This window comes from Herpailurus yagouaroundi, unplaced genomic scaffold (genome assembly GCF_014898765.1).
Source record: "Herpailurus yagouaroundi ecotype Mexico unplaced genomic scaffold, PumYag 184, whole genome shotgun sequence".
Lineage (NCBI taxonomy): Eukaryota > Metazoa > Chordata > Mammalia > Carnivora > Felidae > Herpailurus > Herpailurus yagouaroundi.
This window is the reverse complement of record NW_024412415.1, coordinates 8,273,705-8,289,902: the sequence shown is the minus strand read 5'-3', so window position 1 is coordinate 8,289,902 and position 16,198 is coordinate 8,273,705. Positions and strand designations below refer to the sequence as shown.

Genomic DNA, 16,198 nt, shown 5'->3' with positions numbered 1-16,198 from the left:
TCTTTTTTTTTTTTTTTATTTTTTTTTTAACGTTTATTTACTTTTGAGACAGAGAGAGACAGAGCATGAATGGGGGGAGGGTCAGAGAGAGAGGGAAACATAGAATCAGAAGCAGGCTCCAGGCTCCGAGCTGTCAGCACAGAGCCCGACACGGGGCTTGAACTAGTGAACCACGAGATCATGACCTGAGCCGAAGTCGGACACTTAACCGACTGAGCCTCCCAGGCGCCCCCATAAGAGACTCTTAAAAACTGAGAATAAACTGGGGGCTGATGGTGGGTGGGAGGGACGGTAAAGTGGGTGATGGGCATTGAGGAGGACACCTGTTGGGATGAGCACTGGGTGTTGCATGGAAACCAATGTGACAATAAATTTCATATTAAAAAAAAAATATTTCCTGGGGTGCCTGGTGGTTCAGTCCGTTAAGCGTCTGACTCTTGATTTCAGCTTAGGTTATGATCTCATGGTTCAGCAGATTAAGCCCTGAGTCTGCCTCTGCGCTGAAAGTATGCAGCCTGCTTGGGATTCTCTCCCTCCCTCTCTCTCTGCCCCTCCCTTGTGCTCTCTCTAGTTCTCGCTCTCTCCCAAAATAAATAAGTAAACTTAAAAAATATATACATTTTCCTAGACTGCAGGGTTTGAGATTCAACAGAAAGGGGATATCTGGCCTCTCTCCAGAAAATTACTAAAAGGAACAAAGTACTTACTTACTTTATTTATTTATTATGATAGAGACAGAGCGTGCACATGCGAGTAGGGGAGAGGGGCAGAGGGACAGAGAATCTTAAGCAGGCTCCACACTCATCATGGAACCAGATGCAGGGCTCAATCCCACGACTCTGGGATCATGACCTGAGTCACACTCAAGAGATGGGACACTCAACCAAATGACATACCCAAGGACGCCTGAAAAAAAATATTTTAAATCAAAAGAGGAACATGTAGGAGGGCTTCAAAGAACTTTCCCCTTGTCTCTCTCTTCCATTAAAGTTCTAGATCTTTTAGGGCTTTTTTTGGTGGTAGACAGTTTGGGAAAGTCACCTTGGTTTAAACAATGAACAGCTGGATTTTCTTCCTTAAAAGTTACAACCACCACTCCGAGGGCATCAATTCAATCCATCCAAAGAAAACTTATCTTGCTAAAGTATTTCCCACTAACATATGGCATTCTTTTTTTTTCTTTTTTTTAGTAGGCTCCACACCCAACGTGAGGCTCAAACTCACAACCCTAGGATTAAGAGTTGCATGCTCTGCCAACTGAGCAAGCCAGGTGCTCCTAACATATGGCATTCTTGACAGAATTTCTCTTCCAGGGGGGCTCAGTCAGTTAAACGTCCAACTCTCGATTTTGGTTCAGGTCATGATCCCACAGTTAGTGAGAGTGAGCCTTACACTGGGTTCTGAGAGCACAGAGGCTGCTTGGGATTCTCCATCTCTCTCTGCCCCTCCCCTGCCTGCAAGCAGGCACATGTGTGCATTCTCTCTCTCTCAAAATAAATGAACATCTAAAAAAAAAATAATGTCTTTTCTAACACGAACATGGAAAGAAAAAGTTGAAATAAATAAATATAAATAATAAAATAATAAATAAAATAAAATAAAATAAAATAAAATAAAATAAAATAAAACAAAGAGATGAAGACTAACAGGCTGTGCCTCTTCTTTTGCAACAGGGCTAGAAATAAGCAAGTAAACAATGGCCACATGTGCTCTGTAGAGGGGCCCACTAGGTAAATGACAGTACAAATCAGGACCCTCAAATACCACTCAGTCCCTGGGGCCAAGCCCCTGCACACCCACCTCATCATCGCTGTTGGACGTCTCAGAGTCTGAGGAGGCTGCAGGCTGACTCACAGGTGGCTCTTTCTCCTCGGAATCACTGCGCTTCCGCTTTGCCAGGGACAAAAGCTCCTAACAGGGCAGAAGTAGACACATGAATTTTGTTCAACAGAGAAAAACATTCAAGGACAAGAAATGCCCACCTTCCCTAGATCTCTTCTACCTCTTTGTGCTTTCCATCGAAAAATGTCACCATGGGAACTTTTACCACACAAACAGACTAAGTGCCAGTATTCCTAAGCATTAAAGAAATGTTTTCAAAAATCTGCCCCTTTCTTCTTAATGGGAAATGTATGTCTGAAATGGAAAAGTGACTAGAAAACTGAACTGGAGGGTACCCCCAAATTGCAACCTGCTACATAAGCACCAATTCTGAGGAACTGAAAGAAGAACCATGTTTTCAAAGGTAATCTGCTCATTGATCTTACTGGTATAGCTAACTAATACTCAAAGCATCCTCTTACTGTAATTCATGGGAAAATTAGCATTTGTGGGCTGTTCTGAATAAGCTGACAAACTCCAAGGTTCTAAGATCATTTCTTATTTTGAATGCTTGAATCAGAAAAAACGAGGTGTATTTTTGGTGTTTAATCCCAAGTCTGATAACAAGCAGTAAGTGTGCTGGCTTCTACATGAGAATCCTAATTTGATAACCCAAATGTTTCCATTCACCACCTCGGCCTTGTCCTGGTCATTGTGACAGATTAGAAGGGGAAGGATGTGCCAATAAGTGTGATGGCTACAACCAGAATTTGTTCTCTTACATGGTTCCTTTCTCCAGTTACTTCTTGCGAACTCAGACCAGTCACCCAAAAATGCCACAAAAGGAAACTTCTGTTTCTTGATCTCTGTAATATCAGTACCAGTCCAATGTTATACTGTACTTACTTGGCGTCAGGTGCTTTTCTAAGTATCTAACATTTAATACGACAACCTTGAGGTAAGTTCTTTTATCATTCCCATTTGAAGATAAAGAAACCAAGCAACAGCAAGGGTTAAGTAACTTACCCAGGTAACACAGCTAGTACATGAGAGAGCCAGGATTCAAACTAGTGGAAGATAGAATCCTAGCTCCTAATTCAGTCAAGGTCTACCAGTCTAAAACATTTTTTCCCTTCTGCCAAAAAAAGAGAAAAATACAACTAATAAATATTAGCAGTATTATTTCCTGATGATGATGGTGCTATACAATTATACGTCAAGTGCAAAGATGGATATTAAAATAATAGACTGCTACAAAGTATATATTTTCTTCTTCCAGTCTCTTTCTATTTTAGGAGTATACTCTCCTTGGCCAGAATGAGAAAATGACCTTCTCAGATTAACAGCTGACCCGCTCTCTTCTTCATATGCAGTCATGAAATGTTACTCTTCTCATTTCATTAACGAGAGCTAGCATACCAACTTTATGAAAAGACTGAAGATGGTAAGAACATTCTACTTATTCACTCCAAAATAGTAACTTCTATTTACCAAATGCAAATTACAGCAATATGTGTATGTGTTTATGGTCTTTTAAAAAACTTGAGGGGGTGCCTGGCTGGCTCAGTCAGTGGAGCAAGTGACTCTTGATCTCGGGGTTGTGATTTCGAGCTCCACACTGGGTGGAGAGATTACTTAAAAATAAAATCTTTAGGGGCGCCTGAGTGGCGCAGTCGGTTGAGCGTCCGACTTCAGCCAGGTCACGATCTCGCGGTCCGGGAGTTCGAGCCCCGCGTCGGGCTCTGGGCTGATGGCTCAGAGCCTGGAGCCTGTTTCCGATTCTGTGTCTCCCTCTCTCTCTGCCCCTCCCCCGTTCATGCTCTGTCTCTCTCTGTCCCAAAAATAAATAAAAAATGTTGAAAAAAAAAATTAAAAAAAAAAAATAAATAAAATCTTTAAAAAAATTAAAAACTTGAGATATAATTTACATAAAGTACACTTTATCCTTTCTTAGGTATACTATGAATTTTGACAAATACTTACAGTTTAACCACTCCCACAATCAAGATATAGGGCAGTTCCATCATTCTCACAAATATGGCTGTGATTTGCATTTGGTCAATTGGAGTTACAGTTTTGGTGTTAAAAAAAAAAAAAAGACTGGGGCGCCTGGGTGGCGCAGTCGGTTAAGCATCCGACTTCAGCCAGGTCATGATCTCGCGGTCCGTGAGTTCGAGCCCCGCGTCAGGCTCTGGGCTGATGGCTCAGAGCCTGGAGCCTGTTTCCGATTCTGTGTCTTCCTCTCTCTCTGTCCCTCCCCCGTTCATGCTCTGTCTCTCTCTGTCCGAAAAATAAATAAACGTTGAAAAATAAAAAAATTAAAAAAAAAAAAAAAAAAAGACTGTCCTTTCAGGAAATTACTGCTCTTCATATCCTTTCCTCCATCCCACAACAACCACAGACCTGTTTTCTGACCCTACAGACAGATCTACCCATTGTAGAATATCATATAAATAGAATCATATAGTATATAGCCTTTTGAGTCTGGCTTCTTTACTTAGCAAAATACATTTGATATTCACCCACGTGGCGGTATATATCAATAGTTTATTTCTTTTTATTGTTAAGGAGTATTCCATCATGTGGGTGTACCACAGTTTATTTACCAGCTGAAAAACATTTGGGTTGTTTCCATTTTGGCGTAATTCATGTTCATATACAGGTTTTTGTGTAAATGTAAGTTTTTATTTTACTTGGGTATATACCTAGAAGGGGGATTTCTGAGTTACATGGTAATTGGCAGATGGCCTCTACTATTATCTCCCTTGCCACATTACCTTAATGCAAATTTATAAAATTCAGAAAGATTTCTGATAAGTTATCTCTTTCCTGAGGTTCACAAATGCACTAGAAATCTGTTTTAACACCAACTCACTATAACAGGGATTTGGATACCTAGCAATCAAATCCTACCTTGAAACATTAACTATTACAAGCGGCAGGCATCCATTAAAAGTTACTGTAACTAAAGTGTTAAAATGTTAATACTGCCTTCCTGTTAAAGAAGTTCCACTCTGGGGCGCCTGGGTGGCGCAGTCGGTTAAGCGTCTGACTTCAGCCAGGTCACGATCTCGCGGTCCGGGAGTTCGAGCCCCGCGTCAGGCTCTGGGCTGATGGCTCGGAGCCTGGAGCCTGTTTCCGATTCTGTGTCTCCCTCTCTCTCTGCCCCTCCCCCGTTCATGCTCTGTCTCTCTCTGTCCCAAAAATAAATAAAAAAAAAAGTGGAAAAAAAATTTTTTAAAAAAAGAAGTTCCACTCTAGAGGCGCCTGGGTGGCTCAGTAGGTTGGGCGGCCGACTCTTGGTTTTGACTTGGGTCACGATCTCATGGTTCGTGAGTTCAAGCCTGGCATCAGGCTCTGTGCTGTCAGTGTGGAGCCTGCTTGGGATTTCTCTCTCTCCCTCACTCTCTGCCACTCCCATGGTAGAGTTTATGCTCTTTCATCAACAAACAATTGCATCTGATAGACACAGTCCCTCTTCTCCTAAGACATTCAATACCATATTAACAATAGTATGGGGACAGCAAAGACCTTCCTGACAGTGTGAAAGACACCCTTTCCACAAGTTAAGAACTGCACAAGAAGTTAATGGGGGAGCACATGTCAAGGCTACTCTACAATTAAGTCCCTTAGTCTACTGAGGGCTTGTCAAGTACAGCTCAACAGACCAAGGTGCCACGGAAAGTCTTTCCAACGTGCATACGTGAAGAGACCATCATCAGATTTACTACTTGTAGGGGATGATGGATCCAACACATGGACTTGAAAAAGCCAATCTAAAACTGATTCATGCACATGCATGGGTCCAGCTGCAGCTCTCTCTTGCCAGCCCGATTCAACTGTACCACACTGGTTGAGATGTTTCTGTGTGTCCAGTGGTTCTTTTTCACCACTGCCCCTGTGTTTCATCTCATCCAGTGAAAACCTTCCGACTTAGCGCAGTATTTGTCTAAGGGGATGGCAGTCAGGGGTGCTAGCATGTAATATCAAGTTTAAGATGAACTAAAGATCTGCTTAAATTAAGGCCAATGCCCAACATAGTATACGTATGGCTGTGCAGGATACCACATCTGGCCTCTAGAGCAGTTTCCTCAACTTGCTTAAAAGCGATATTTAACATTAAATCAGATTGCCAAAACCAAGACACTAAAATAAAGTAAGTCTAACTGCACTAACGTGATGTTTATTAAAATAGCACCATTCCGGTTAAGATTAGAATTCTAATCCATCAATACATGAAGGCTCGTAAACCTTAAGATTTCATTCCCCAACTCCATCACTCACACTGCACTTTTTGTGATGTTATGCTGGGATCGATCAGTAATAAAGCAACTTAGCTCTCTCTTACTTACTTAAAGGAAATTAAATCTCCTCTCTTTAATCAAATCTCCCATGATCACATGAGAGTGGGATACATAGTCTGCACCCCACAAGTGAGAATAAAAGCCTACAGGGATAAGCCTCAGAGGTTTTTATGGCTAATTAGCATGCTGAACTCTTTCTCACTTATTCATTCCACAAATATAACTACTGTAAATAATTACTACCGGCTAGTGTGACCAAACATCTTGGTTTGCTCAGGACTGTCGTGGTTTTAGCACTGCAAATCCTGAAAACTCTAGGAAATTCCTCAGTTCCAGGCAAACAGGGACAAATGATCACCCTATTACGAGTACCTATTATGTACCACCAAGCCCTGTAGACAGTCATCAAAAAAGACGGGGCACCTGGATGGCTCAGTCGGTTAAGCGTCCAACTCTGGCTCAAGTCACGATCTCATGGTTCCTGAGTTCGAGTCCTACATCGGGCTCTCTGTTTTCAGCACAGAGCCTATTTCAGATCTTCTGTCCCCTTCTCTGCACCTCCCCTGCTCTCTCTCTCGCTCTTGCTCTCTCTCAAAAATAAGTAAACATGAAAAAAAATTTTTTTTAAGATATATAGTCCTTGACCTCGTAGAATTTAAAATTGAGTGAGGGAGACAGACAATAAACAAGAAACAATTCACTATATCTTATGATAAGTGCTAAGAAGAAAGTGAATCAAGTGAATGGGGAATGTATCAAGATACGGTGATCTGTGGAGGCTTCTCTGAGGCAATGGCATTTAGGCTGAGACTAGAAACTCTGAAAGAGGAAAGAGAGGGGTAGTTTTCTGGACAGAGATCTCCAGATGGAATAGCTAAGGCCCTGAAGCTGGCAACAGCTTGGTGTATTTGAAGAACTGAAAGAGAACCAGTGTGACTGGAGCTTAGCAGGCAACGGGGAGAATGGAGTAGGGCTGGTGAGAGGTAAAAAGAAACCAGATCATTTCAAGGTTTATAAAGCAGCATCAGGAGCATGCATCTTATCTGAAGGCAATGGGGAGCCATCAAATTGTTTCAGGGGGAGTAACCATCTTCAGACGGTTTTTAAAAGAGCACTCTAAATGACAGAGGAACAGACCAGAGGGGCCAGGGTGGAAGTGCAGGAAGGAGTCAGAAGGAATCCAGAGCAGTGTCATCAGAGTGGATGGTGACCTGGATAAGGACAGGGAGAAGAGGGAGGACTAGAAAGATACTGAGGGAAGAGTGGTAATTCACACAGGTTTAAATTTGCGATGCTAATTCTTATTCTTTCTTTCCTATCAAAACTGTAGGTAGAATAAGATTCCAATGGTGGACACTGGTTTACTTTTCAGGAGTAAGAAATGGAGCCATTGTGTGTATGTATGTTTTTGAGACAGGGAGGTATTTCTGGTTTGTTGGAAGTGTTTCAACAAGCATCTACCATTTTTTTTTTAAGCATCTACTATTTTTATTGAAAGAAAACAAATCAAAACAATGAACATATACACCAAAACCCTTCTGAAGTAATTCCAACGTGGGAGTATAACAATCCTTTATGTTTCTCATGATCGGCACTAAATGTGACAACGTATCCTTCATATTTCCAGCCAAGTAATTATAACTGTAGATAAAATACTGAGTTCCATATATGTCCACAATGTTATAAAACTGACAAAATCACTTTTCAGCCTGTTCAAAATGTACATTAAAAAAATTCTATTGTCACTTGTTCTTATCTAGTTCCCTCTTCTAATATACTTTCTAAGTAATGCACATTTCTTCTACCCCTTAAAGGGATATTAGTATTAAATCAGAGGGGTTGGAGCAAGAACTCCCAAACTGACACTATCTCCGGTCTCTAACTCTTCTGTAACCAGAAAAGTCAAAAAACTTTCCGCCGTGGATATGCCAAGAAGCATTTGCATATTTAACAAAGGTTTATTAAGTGCCTACTCTGTGTCAGGCAGGCATTAATATTATTATTTTTAAAAATCTTCTCTTTAGTGGCACCTGGGTGGCACAGTTGGTTGAGCGTCTGACTCTTGATTTCAGCTCAGGTCATGATATCTCAGTTCGTGGGTTCGAGCTCCACATCAGGCTCTGTGCTGACAGTGCAGAGTCTGCTTGGGATTCTCTCTCTCCCCCTCCCTGCCAGCCCGTGTACATGCTCTCTCTCTCAAAACAAATAAACTAAAAAAACAAAAACAAAAACAAAAACAAAACAAAAACCCAAAAACCTGGAGAGACAGGAATATAGAGAAGATTTTTTAAAATGTTTATTTATTTATTATGAGAGTGGGGGAGGGGCAGAAAGAGAGGGAGAGACAATCCCAAGCAGGCCCCACGCTGTCAGCACAGAGCCCAACGCAGAGCTGGAACCCATGAACCTCAAGATCATGACCTGAGCTGAAGTTGGATGCTTAACTGACTGAGCCACCCAGGTGCCCCTCCAGCTTTTTTTTTTTAACGTAGGCTCCATGTCCAACATGGGGTGCAAACTCATCACCCCAAGATCAAGAGTCATCACCCCAAGATCAAGAGTCGCGTGCTCTACCGACTGAGCCAGTCAGGCCCCAAGCACACATTATTTTCAACTACCCACTTGACATTTCCACTTAAATATCTCACAGACAACTTTAATCTCTACATCCAAGAATGAATCCATTTCTTCACCTTTTTTTTTTTTTAACGTTTATTTATTTTGAGAGAAATAGAGAGAGAAAGAGTGTGCCCACGCAAGTTGGGGGAGGGGCAGAGAAGGGGAGAGGATCCAAAGTGGGCTCTGCACTGACAGCAGAGCGTCCCATGCGGGGCTCGAACTCACAAACTGTGAGATCATGACCTGAGCCAAAGATGGACGCTTAACCAACTGAGCCACCCAGGCACCCCCCATGCTCGTTACCTTTAAACCTGCTCTTTCCCAAGGTTCCCCATCTCAGGCCAGAACCTCCTCTTCCTCACCTTCAACATTCAATCATCAAGTCCTCTCATTTTATCCTTAATATTATGTCCAATCAAATCTCCTTTCTGCTGTCTCTGTAAGTACCATACCAGTACAAGTCAAGCATTCATTTAACAAACATCGACAGGGTATCTGCTGCATACCAGGCACTGTCTTAGGTGCAGGAATACTACAGTGAACAAATCACCTTGCCTACCTGGAACTTCCATTCTAATTGAACTTCTGCTCTACACCGTCTCTCACCTGAACTCCTCTCTCTACCACCTAACTGGTGTCCCTTCTCTAGGTTACTCTCCACATAACAGCCTGGGGAAACTTTTTAAAAGACGAATCTGAACACCTCTTCTGGCTTAAAATCCTTCAGTGATTTCTCATTACCCTCAGAAGCAAGTCCAAAGTCCTTAAAGTTGCCAACATGGCCCTACCAACAACTTTAAAACTTTTTAACCTCAGCCCACTGTAAGATCAATGATACCTCATGAGCCAGTATACAAGAAACATAGGTTTCAGAAAACAATACTCCTTTTTACTAAGTCTGACACATGATGCTTTCTTTTTAAAAAAATTTTAGTTTTTAAAAGTTAGTATCTATACCCAACATAGGGCTCAAACTCACAACCCCAAGATCAAGAGTCATGTGCTCTACTGACTGAGACAGCTAGGTAACCCTGATGTTTTCTATTTGATTCAATTTCATTTTCATTTTTAATGCTGGTTGTGATTCATTAAACTGACTTTTCCATCTTCAAAGGGTCCAAATAGAGACTACTGCGGCTTCATTTGTACCTTCTCTCTCCAACTTGTTATATTCCAGTCACTGTGTGTTTCTTTCAGTTTCATTAGGGTGCTAGGTCCTTCCTGCCCCAGTGCTTCTGTGCATGCTGGTCCCTCAACCATGAACACTCAACATGTCTCTGTGCTCTTTGGTCTCCTAATCTTTTCCTTAACACATATTCCAGGTCTCAATTTAACTGTTACTCCCTCCATGGTCACACTCTCACAATATCCTTGCTCTTCCCTCATAGCCTCTAGCAAAACTGAGGAAGTGACTCTCTGAGTGAGCAGTGTTTGTCCTGCCACAGGCTCAGCCCTGCCCTCCCCTCTCCTCTCCGCTCCTCTCCACTCCTCCCATACCCCCACCCCTCCCACCCCCCACCTTTCTCTAAACTCCCTGAAGGTGGAAACTGTTTCCGTTTTGTTCACCCAGTAATTGCTCTGGTGCCTAGCACTGTCTAGCACATTTATTGAAAGATAAACAATCTCTGCCCTTGAGGAACTTACAGTCTAGGAAGGGAGCAATAAGTAGTACGCCAACAGATTTGGGGGTGAAAGATCTGTTTTGAATTTTTCTTAAAAGCCTCTCTGTTAAAGCTCCCATTGGACTCTACCTTCTCTGCACACAAAAGGTGAGTGAAATTAGCAAAGGAGTTACATCAAGCTGAATGCAACACTATGACACAAATTAAAAAACTTCACTAGTCAACAGTGACACTTCTCACAAGTTCTTCATCCTAGACTTCTACCAAATTCTGCTCTAATATAAAGAAGACTATATGAGGGGCGCCTGGGTGGCGCAGTCGGTTAAGCGTCCGACTTCAGCCAGGTCACGATCTCGCGGTCCGTGAGTTCGAGCCCCGCGTCAGGCTCTGGGCTGATGGCTCAGAGCCTGGAGCCTGTTTCCGATTCTGTGTCTCCCTCTCTCTCTGCCCCTCCCCTGTTCATGCTCTGTCTCTCTCTGTCCCAAAAATAAATAAAAACGTTGAAAAAAAATTTAAAACAGAAGACTATATGAGAGGCACAACTTTTAAAGTTCCCAACTTTTATGGGGAAGGTTTACGGAAGGATACTTTATAACAATGGTATTTTTTACATATGTCTAAAGATAACTCCTTAGAAAATACTGAGGGGCCTATTCTTTCAAAGACAAACTTAATTATTGCTACTTCAAGTATCATGAGCAGAGAAAAAGAGGACATGACAACATAATCACCATTTGAAACAAGAAAGGAAATTATGAAATAAAGCGTTCTAGTATGCATGTAGCTCAATTTTTTTTTTCTTGAGAAAGGCAGAGTAAAGTTTTTATAAATACTGAGTTGTATTGATCTGAATAAAGAACTCTTATTACTTTATTACCTTTGGATACTTTCCATTTTCTAAGACCCACTGCATAAATATTATTCCATTTAGAGTGACACACATTATTTCCATGGAAGTACTTGATGGGGTAAACAAACAAACTAGGTTTGTCTCAAACTCTTTTCCAAGAGGTGCCAAAACCAAGTATCTTCAGGATTTGCAATTCTAAAATGCTGAAGAAAGGGTGTGCCCAACATAAAAAAATAAGGTCACTAACAGGTCATATGTTAAAAGAAATCCTTCAAAATCTCAAAGGTCTGAGTTTTTAAAATCTTTTAAAGTTAAAACAATTTTAAACTACTTCGATTCAGTTACTACACACCTTCCTTCCCATCTGAAGAAAGGAAAAAGAAACAGGCCTCAACAAAAAGTATCCCAACAATTCAAATAGCTTCAGAGATTTAGAAAAGCCAACAGCTTTGCCATCTCAAACATCTCTGTTGAGTTTCTTCGGTTCTGCACACAGTATGGCCGGGACAGGAAGCTATTTCTCTCCCAAACAAACTACTTAGAGTGTCTTATTAAAAAGATTAACTTGCACACAGACAGCGGTCTCAATCATTCACAAAAATAAGTACCTGGGCTGTTCCTAGTAAAAATGCAGAGTCAAGGGCTCTATCCAAAGAGGGTCTGATGGGAGCCCCTGCAAAGTACATTTTAAATAAGTAACTCCGGCAGCTTCTGACACAGGTGGTCCTCCTCCCACAACCAGAAAGAACCTGTATAGAAGGCTCACCTGCCTCACTTTCAGCAAGGACAAAGACGGATGGAATATTTCTAACTTAATGGCTTAGGTTCCCACCGGGAAAACCCAGGGACAAAGGACCTCCTTTCTAACTGTGCTTCACTCACACTAGACCTCAGATTTGTAACAGTATGGTCTTTTCCACAAGAACCTTACACTAGACAGCAAACATGATGTTACACCCCCAATGAAGACCCAGAACCAGATGGAGCAGCCCAAGGTTATCTTGGTTATAAAGGCCCAGGATGCATTTTGTTCTGAGGATTCCAAAGACCCCCAAACCAGCCTGACTTGGAACTTCTGCTAAAGGTCTCTGGTGATAACTTATAGAAGGCAGAGATCTTTGTTTTTGATTCCTCTGACAGTCTGACACAGCACTGAATAGATAGATACAAGGCACTGGTGCCTCTGTTAGGATGTGCAGGGAAAGGGAATTTTGATCTGGTTCCCATCTGATAAAAGAATGCCAATGAGAGTGGTTGCAGAGGAAAAAGTTGAAATTGCTGTTAAATTGTATTAGGTATTACTTAGAAATTTTATGCTAATTTCTTTTTATAAATAGATAAAGCTGGATTTAAAGTTGCAATCCCTTCCAGTGTCCACTACAGTAGGCTCTTTGTGGATCAGGTAGAACCTCTCTATCAGAAAAGGAAACTCTCAATTCATTTCATTTGTTAGAATTCTGTGGAAAATCACTACGGACAGAGTAATTTGCAGCTTAGTTCATTCATCATCAGTCTCAGAGTGCTTTACTAAGGAAGCGCCCAAATAATCTTTTTTTTTTTTATTTTTTTTTTAACGTTTATTTATTTTTGAGACAGAGAGAGACAGAGCATGAATCGGGGGGGTCAGAGAGAGGGAGACACAGAATCCGAAACAGGCTCCAGGCTCTGAGCTGTCAGCACAGAGCCCGACGCGGGGCTCGAACTCACCGACGGTGAGATCATGACCTGAGCCGAAGTCAGCCACTTAACTGACTGAGCCACCCAGGCGCCCCCCAAATAATCTTTTTAAGTGATGTAACAATATCCTCCAAACTATTCAATGGACTTTGCAAACATGGATTCTAGCAACATGGAACATGACCATGAAACATCATTCTCATTTTGCACTGTAAAAAATTAAAAGACTAACAGATTAAGTTGGTATAGTGAAGAGTATGGGCTTTGCAGTCGTGCAGATACGGAGTTCAAATTTCAACTACACCACTGGCAAGTTGTGTGAATGTAAGTAAGTTACTTCTTCAATCTCCATTTTCCTCATATGTAAAATTGAAAACATGGTACCAACTTCACCATCATTTGAAAACGTGACAATGTAAATAAACTAGTCAATTGAGGTTGACTAGTTCACCCCAAACACTATGTAAATGGTAGCTGATGTTATTATTAGAAATACCTACATTTCTAGATCAGAAAAAAAAAGTTCTAATCCTAAGTGCCAGTCTAAAATTATCAACCAAACTTTTCCAAACCAAGAATATATTTTTTTCCAAGAATATATTTTTTATATTTTTGTAAATTTCAGGAGCCTTTCAGTTCCTACCCCCAAACAGGTTTTCCTCCTTTGATAAAGCCCCACTACTTTCCCACCTCCTTACCACCATTTTCAAAACAGTCCTCTTTTCAATACATTTTCAGTCCCCCCCCAAAAGTCCACCCCTTTCATGCCTTAATACTTCAGTCCTGAGACCTGTGGCCTAATACAAACCCCCCAACAAGCCATTTATACAAAAGCCTTAGTTTGCAAGTGCTTGTACCAATATTAATTCTTACAAATACTTGATCCTTGTAATAGCCCAATTAGATACTCAAGGTTAATGTTGTATCTAGATTTTACAGTTACAGCCAAAAGATACATAGCTAAAAAATAGCATGGCCAGCCTGGAACTCAAAATTTCAGATTCTAAATTCACTACTCTCTCTACTCAACTTATAAAGCTACTACTTCTTGAATATTCTTTCTTCATACCATTTGTTCACAAAACATGGCAAGAATCCTCTTTGAATCTTCTAGTATCACTAGAGCACTGCTATAAAGGACAGCTCCTCCCTACAGTATTTTCTAGGATATAAAAACAATTCAACCTTAAGACAGTGAGACCAAAAGTTACTTTCAATGGTCCTGCACAATCTTCAAATAAGAAAGAATTCTGGGATGTTGCATGAAAAGAGCCCAGAGGCCTCAGCCATAGTCCTTCCATATCCTTCTATATATTTCTCCACTTATGCCCACTTTCCTCCTCCCAAGAGTTTTCTTCGGTCTGACATCTCAACAAGGACCCTTCTTAACCACAAACGACCCTAGTTGCCAAACAGATTTGTGCCTACAGCTAAGTCTTTCTCGTCAAGCACGGCAGAGGTTCCCCGGAAGGTTTAAGAGTGTCTCTACTCTCGGTCTACACCCCTTGTCTGAAAAACTTCATCTTCCAGAGCCCACACCTTCTCGCCCCCCACCCCCACCACCCCACACTCACTCTTGCACCTCCTCCCAAATCTCCCAGGCTCCTGGGTTGGCGGGCAATACTTCCTATCTCTCCGGGCTCGGATCGCCCGGCCTGCAGCCCGCCGCCCGCCGCTCCGATCTGGCCCCAGCAGATCACGGACCGGTCTGGTTCCCCAAGCCAGAGGCCCACCAGCCTGGTCCCTGCCCCGCCTCCCGGCCCAAGGCGCCAAGTCCTCGGGGCTCCTTCTCCAGGCCCCGGCCGGACTCCGAGGGCCCCGGGCGCTGCGGGGAACACAAGAAGGAGGTGGCAGCGGAGGTCAGGGCACGGGGCGGGCCGGGAGCTCGGGCCGGGAGGCCCCGGGCCCGGCCAGCTCCCGGCTCCCGTGGCCCGGACTCAGCCCTCCCGCTCCGCCGGCCCGCGCCTCCGCGGCCTGCCCTCACCTGATCGAGGTTCTCATCGCTGCCGCTGTCCTCCGTGTCCGAGTCGATCACAACGCGGCCTTTCCGCTTCTTTACCATGGTGGTCCCCCGGCTCCCACGCCGGACGCCGCCCGGACTCCCCTCTTGCCCGCCTGCCAGTGGGACCGCCACTGCCGCCGCCGCCGCCGCCGCTCGACCCACACAAAGGCGACCGCGCATGCGCGCTCCGCTCCGCCCCTGGCCCCGCCCCCTGCTCGTCGCACGCCGTTCGCCGGCGCCCGGCACCCCGCCCTACCCCACCCCCGACGCAGCGTGGGAGGCGGAGCCCCGTACAGGGCTGGGTTCCGGGCAGTGGACAGTGGTCCCATACCTTGCGTGGGCGCCGGGAAACCTTGGGTGTGTCTCTTCTACTGGCCCGAAGATTGGTGTGCTACGTACCTATCGTGGACGGGGCCTGCGAGCATCTGGGTCCTCTCTGACAAGTCTTTCAACTGGCCCACACTGATTGAATGTCAGGGCGATGTCAGGGACCTCCCGCCTGGAAGACACAAGTTGGCTGGACCATCTTGAAGGCATCCGTCGGGGATTAAGCCTGCCTACCTGGGTTGTGCAAGTGACACCTGTGCTGGAACCTGGAGGATGCATCCGAGTTACCCAAAAGAATACTAGAAGGAAAGATGTTCCAAGCAGAGAACCGCGTGGACAAAGGCCCGTAGATAATTGAAAAAAAATTGGGTTCAGGGACAAAGTTCATTATGGAACACAGAATATGATGTATGTGGAGGAACGCAGCGGCCACATTATTCAGTGCCTAATAAGCTATAATCAGAATCCTGAACTTCAGTATTGAAAATTTTTAAACTGAAGGATGACGTTATTAGATTTGTGTTTTAAAAAGATTACTCTGAACGCAGTTTGATGAATGAATTAGAAGAGAGGGAGCCTAAGGGCTAGGAGACCACTTAGGCTGTTGGAGTCATTATGGCAAGAGATGATGGTGCCCCAAAGTAAGGAAGAGGCAGTGGAAATGGAAAGAAGTGGATGGATTCTGGATAATTTGGAAGACAGAATTCCCAGGAATTGAATATTAGTTGGAAGAGGGGTAAGACGAAGTCCAAAACACAAATAATGCTTAGAATTTGGCTTAGGAATCTAATCTTCGTGATGGTGAGTGGGTGCTTCATCAAGATAAGGAACATAAGTGTAAAGGAGGTTTGGGAGACTGGTGTATGCAGGAAATAAGTTCAGTTTTTTACCTGTTGAGGTTAGCTGATTAAAAGGACAACTTCAGAGACACCTGGCTAGATCAGTAGATAGAGCATGCGACTCTTGATCTTGGGGT

The 16,198-nt window shown here is 43.2% G+C and overlaps 1 protein-coding gene across 1 annotated transcript in view; it reads right to left on the bottom strand.

Moving 5' to 3' along the window:
* RTF1 (RTF1 homolog, Paf1/RNA polymerase II complex component) overlaps positions 1 to 15,075 on the bottom strand; it is a 51,511-nt gene extending 36,436 nt beyond the window's left edge. The window contains exons 1-2 of the mRNA XM_040492339.1: positions 14,878 to 15,075; positions 1,801 to 1,911 (exon numbers count right to left, since the gene is read on the bottom strand). Coding sequence (XP_040348273.1) covers positions 1,801 to 1,911; positions 14,878 to 15,075 — 309 coding nt within the window. The remainder of the gene's footprint in view (positions 1 to 1,800; positions 1,912 to 14,877) is intronic.
* Positions 15,076 to 16,198: the final 1,123 nt, after the last annotated feature.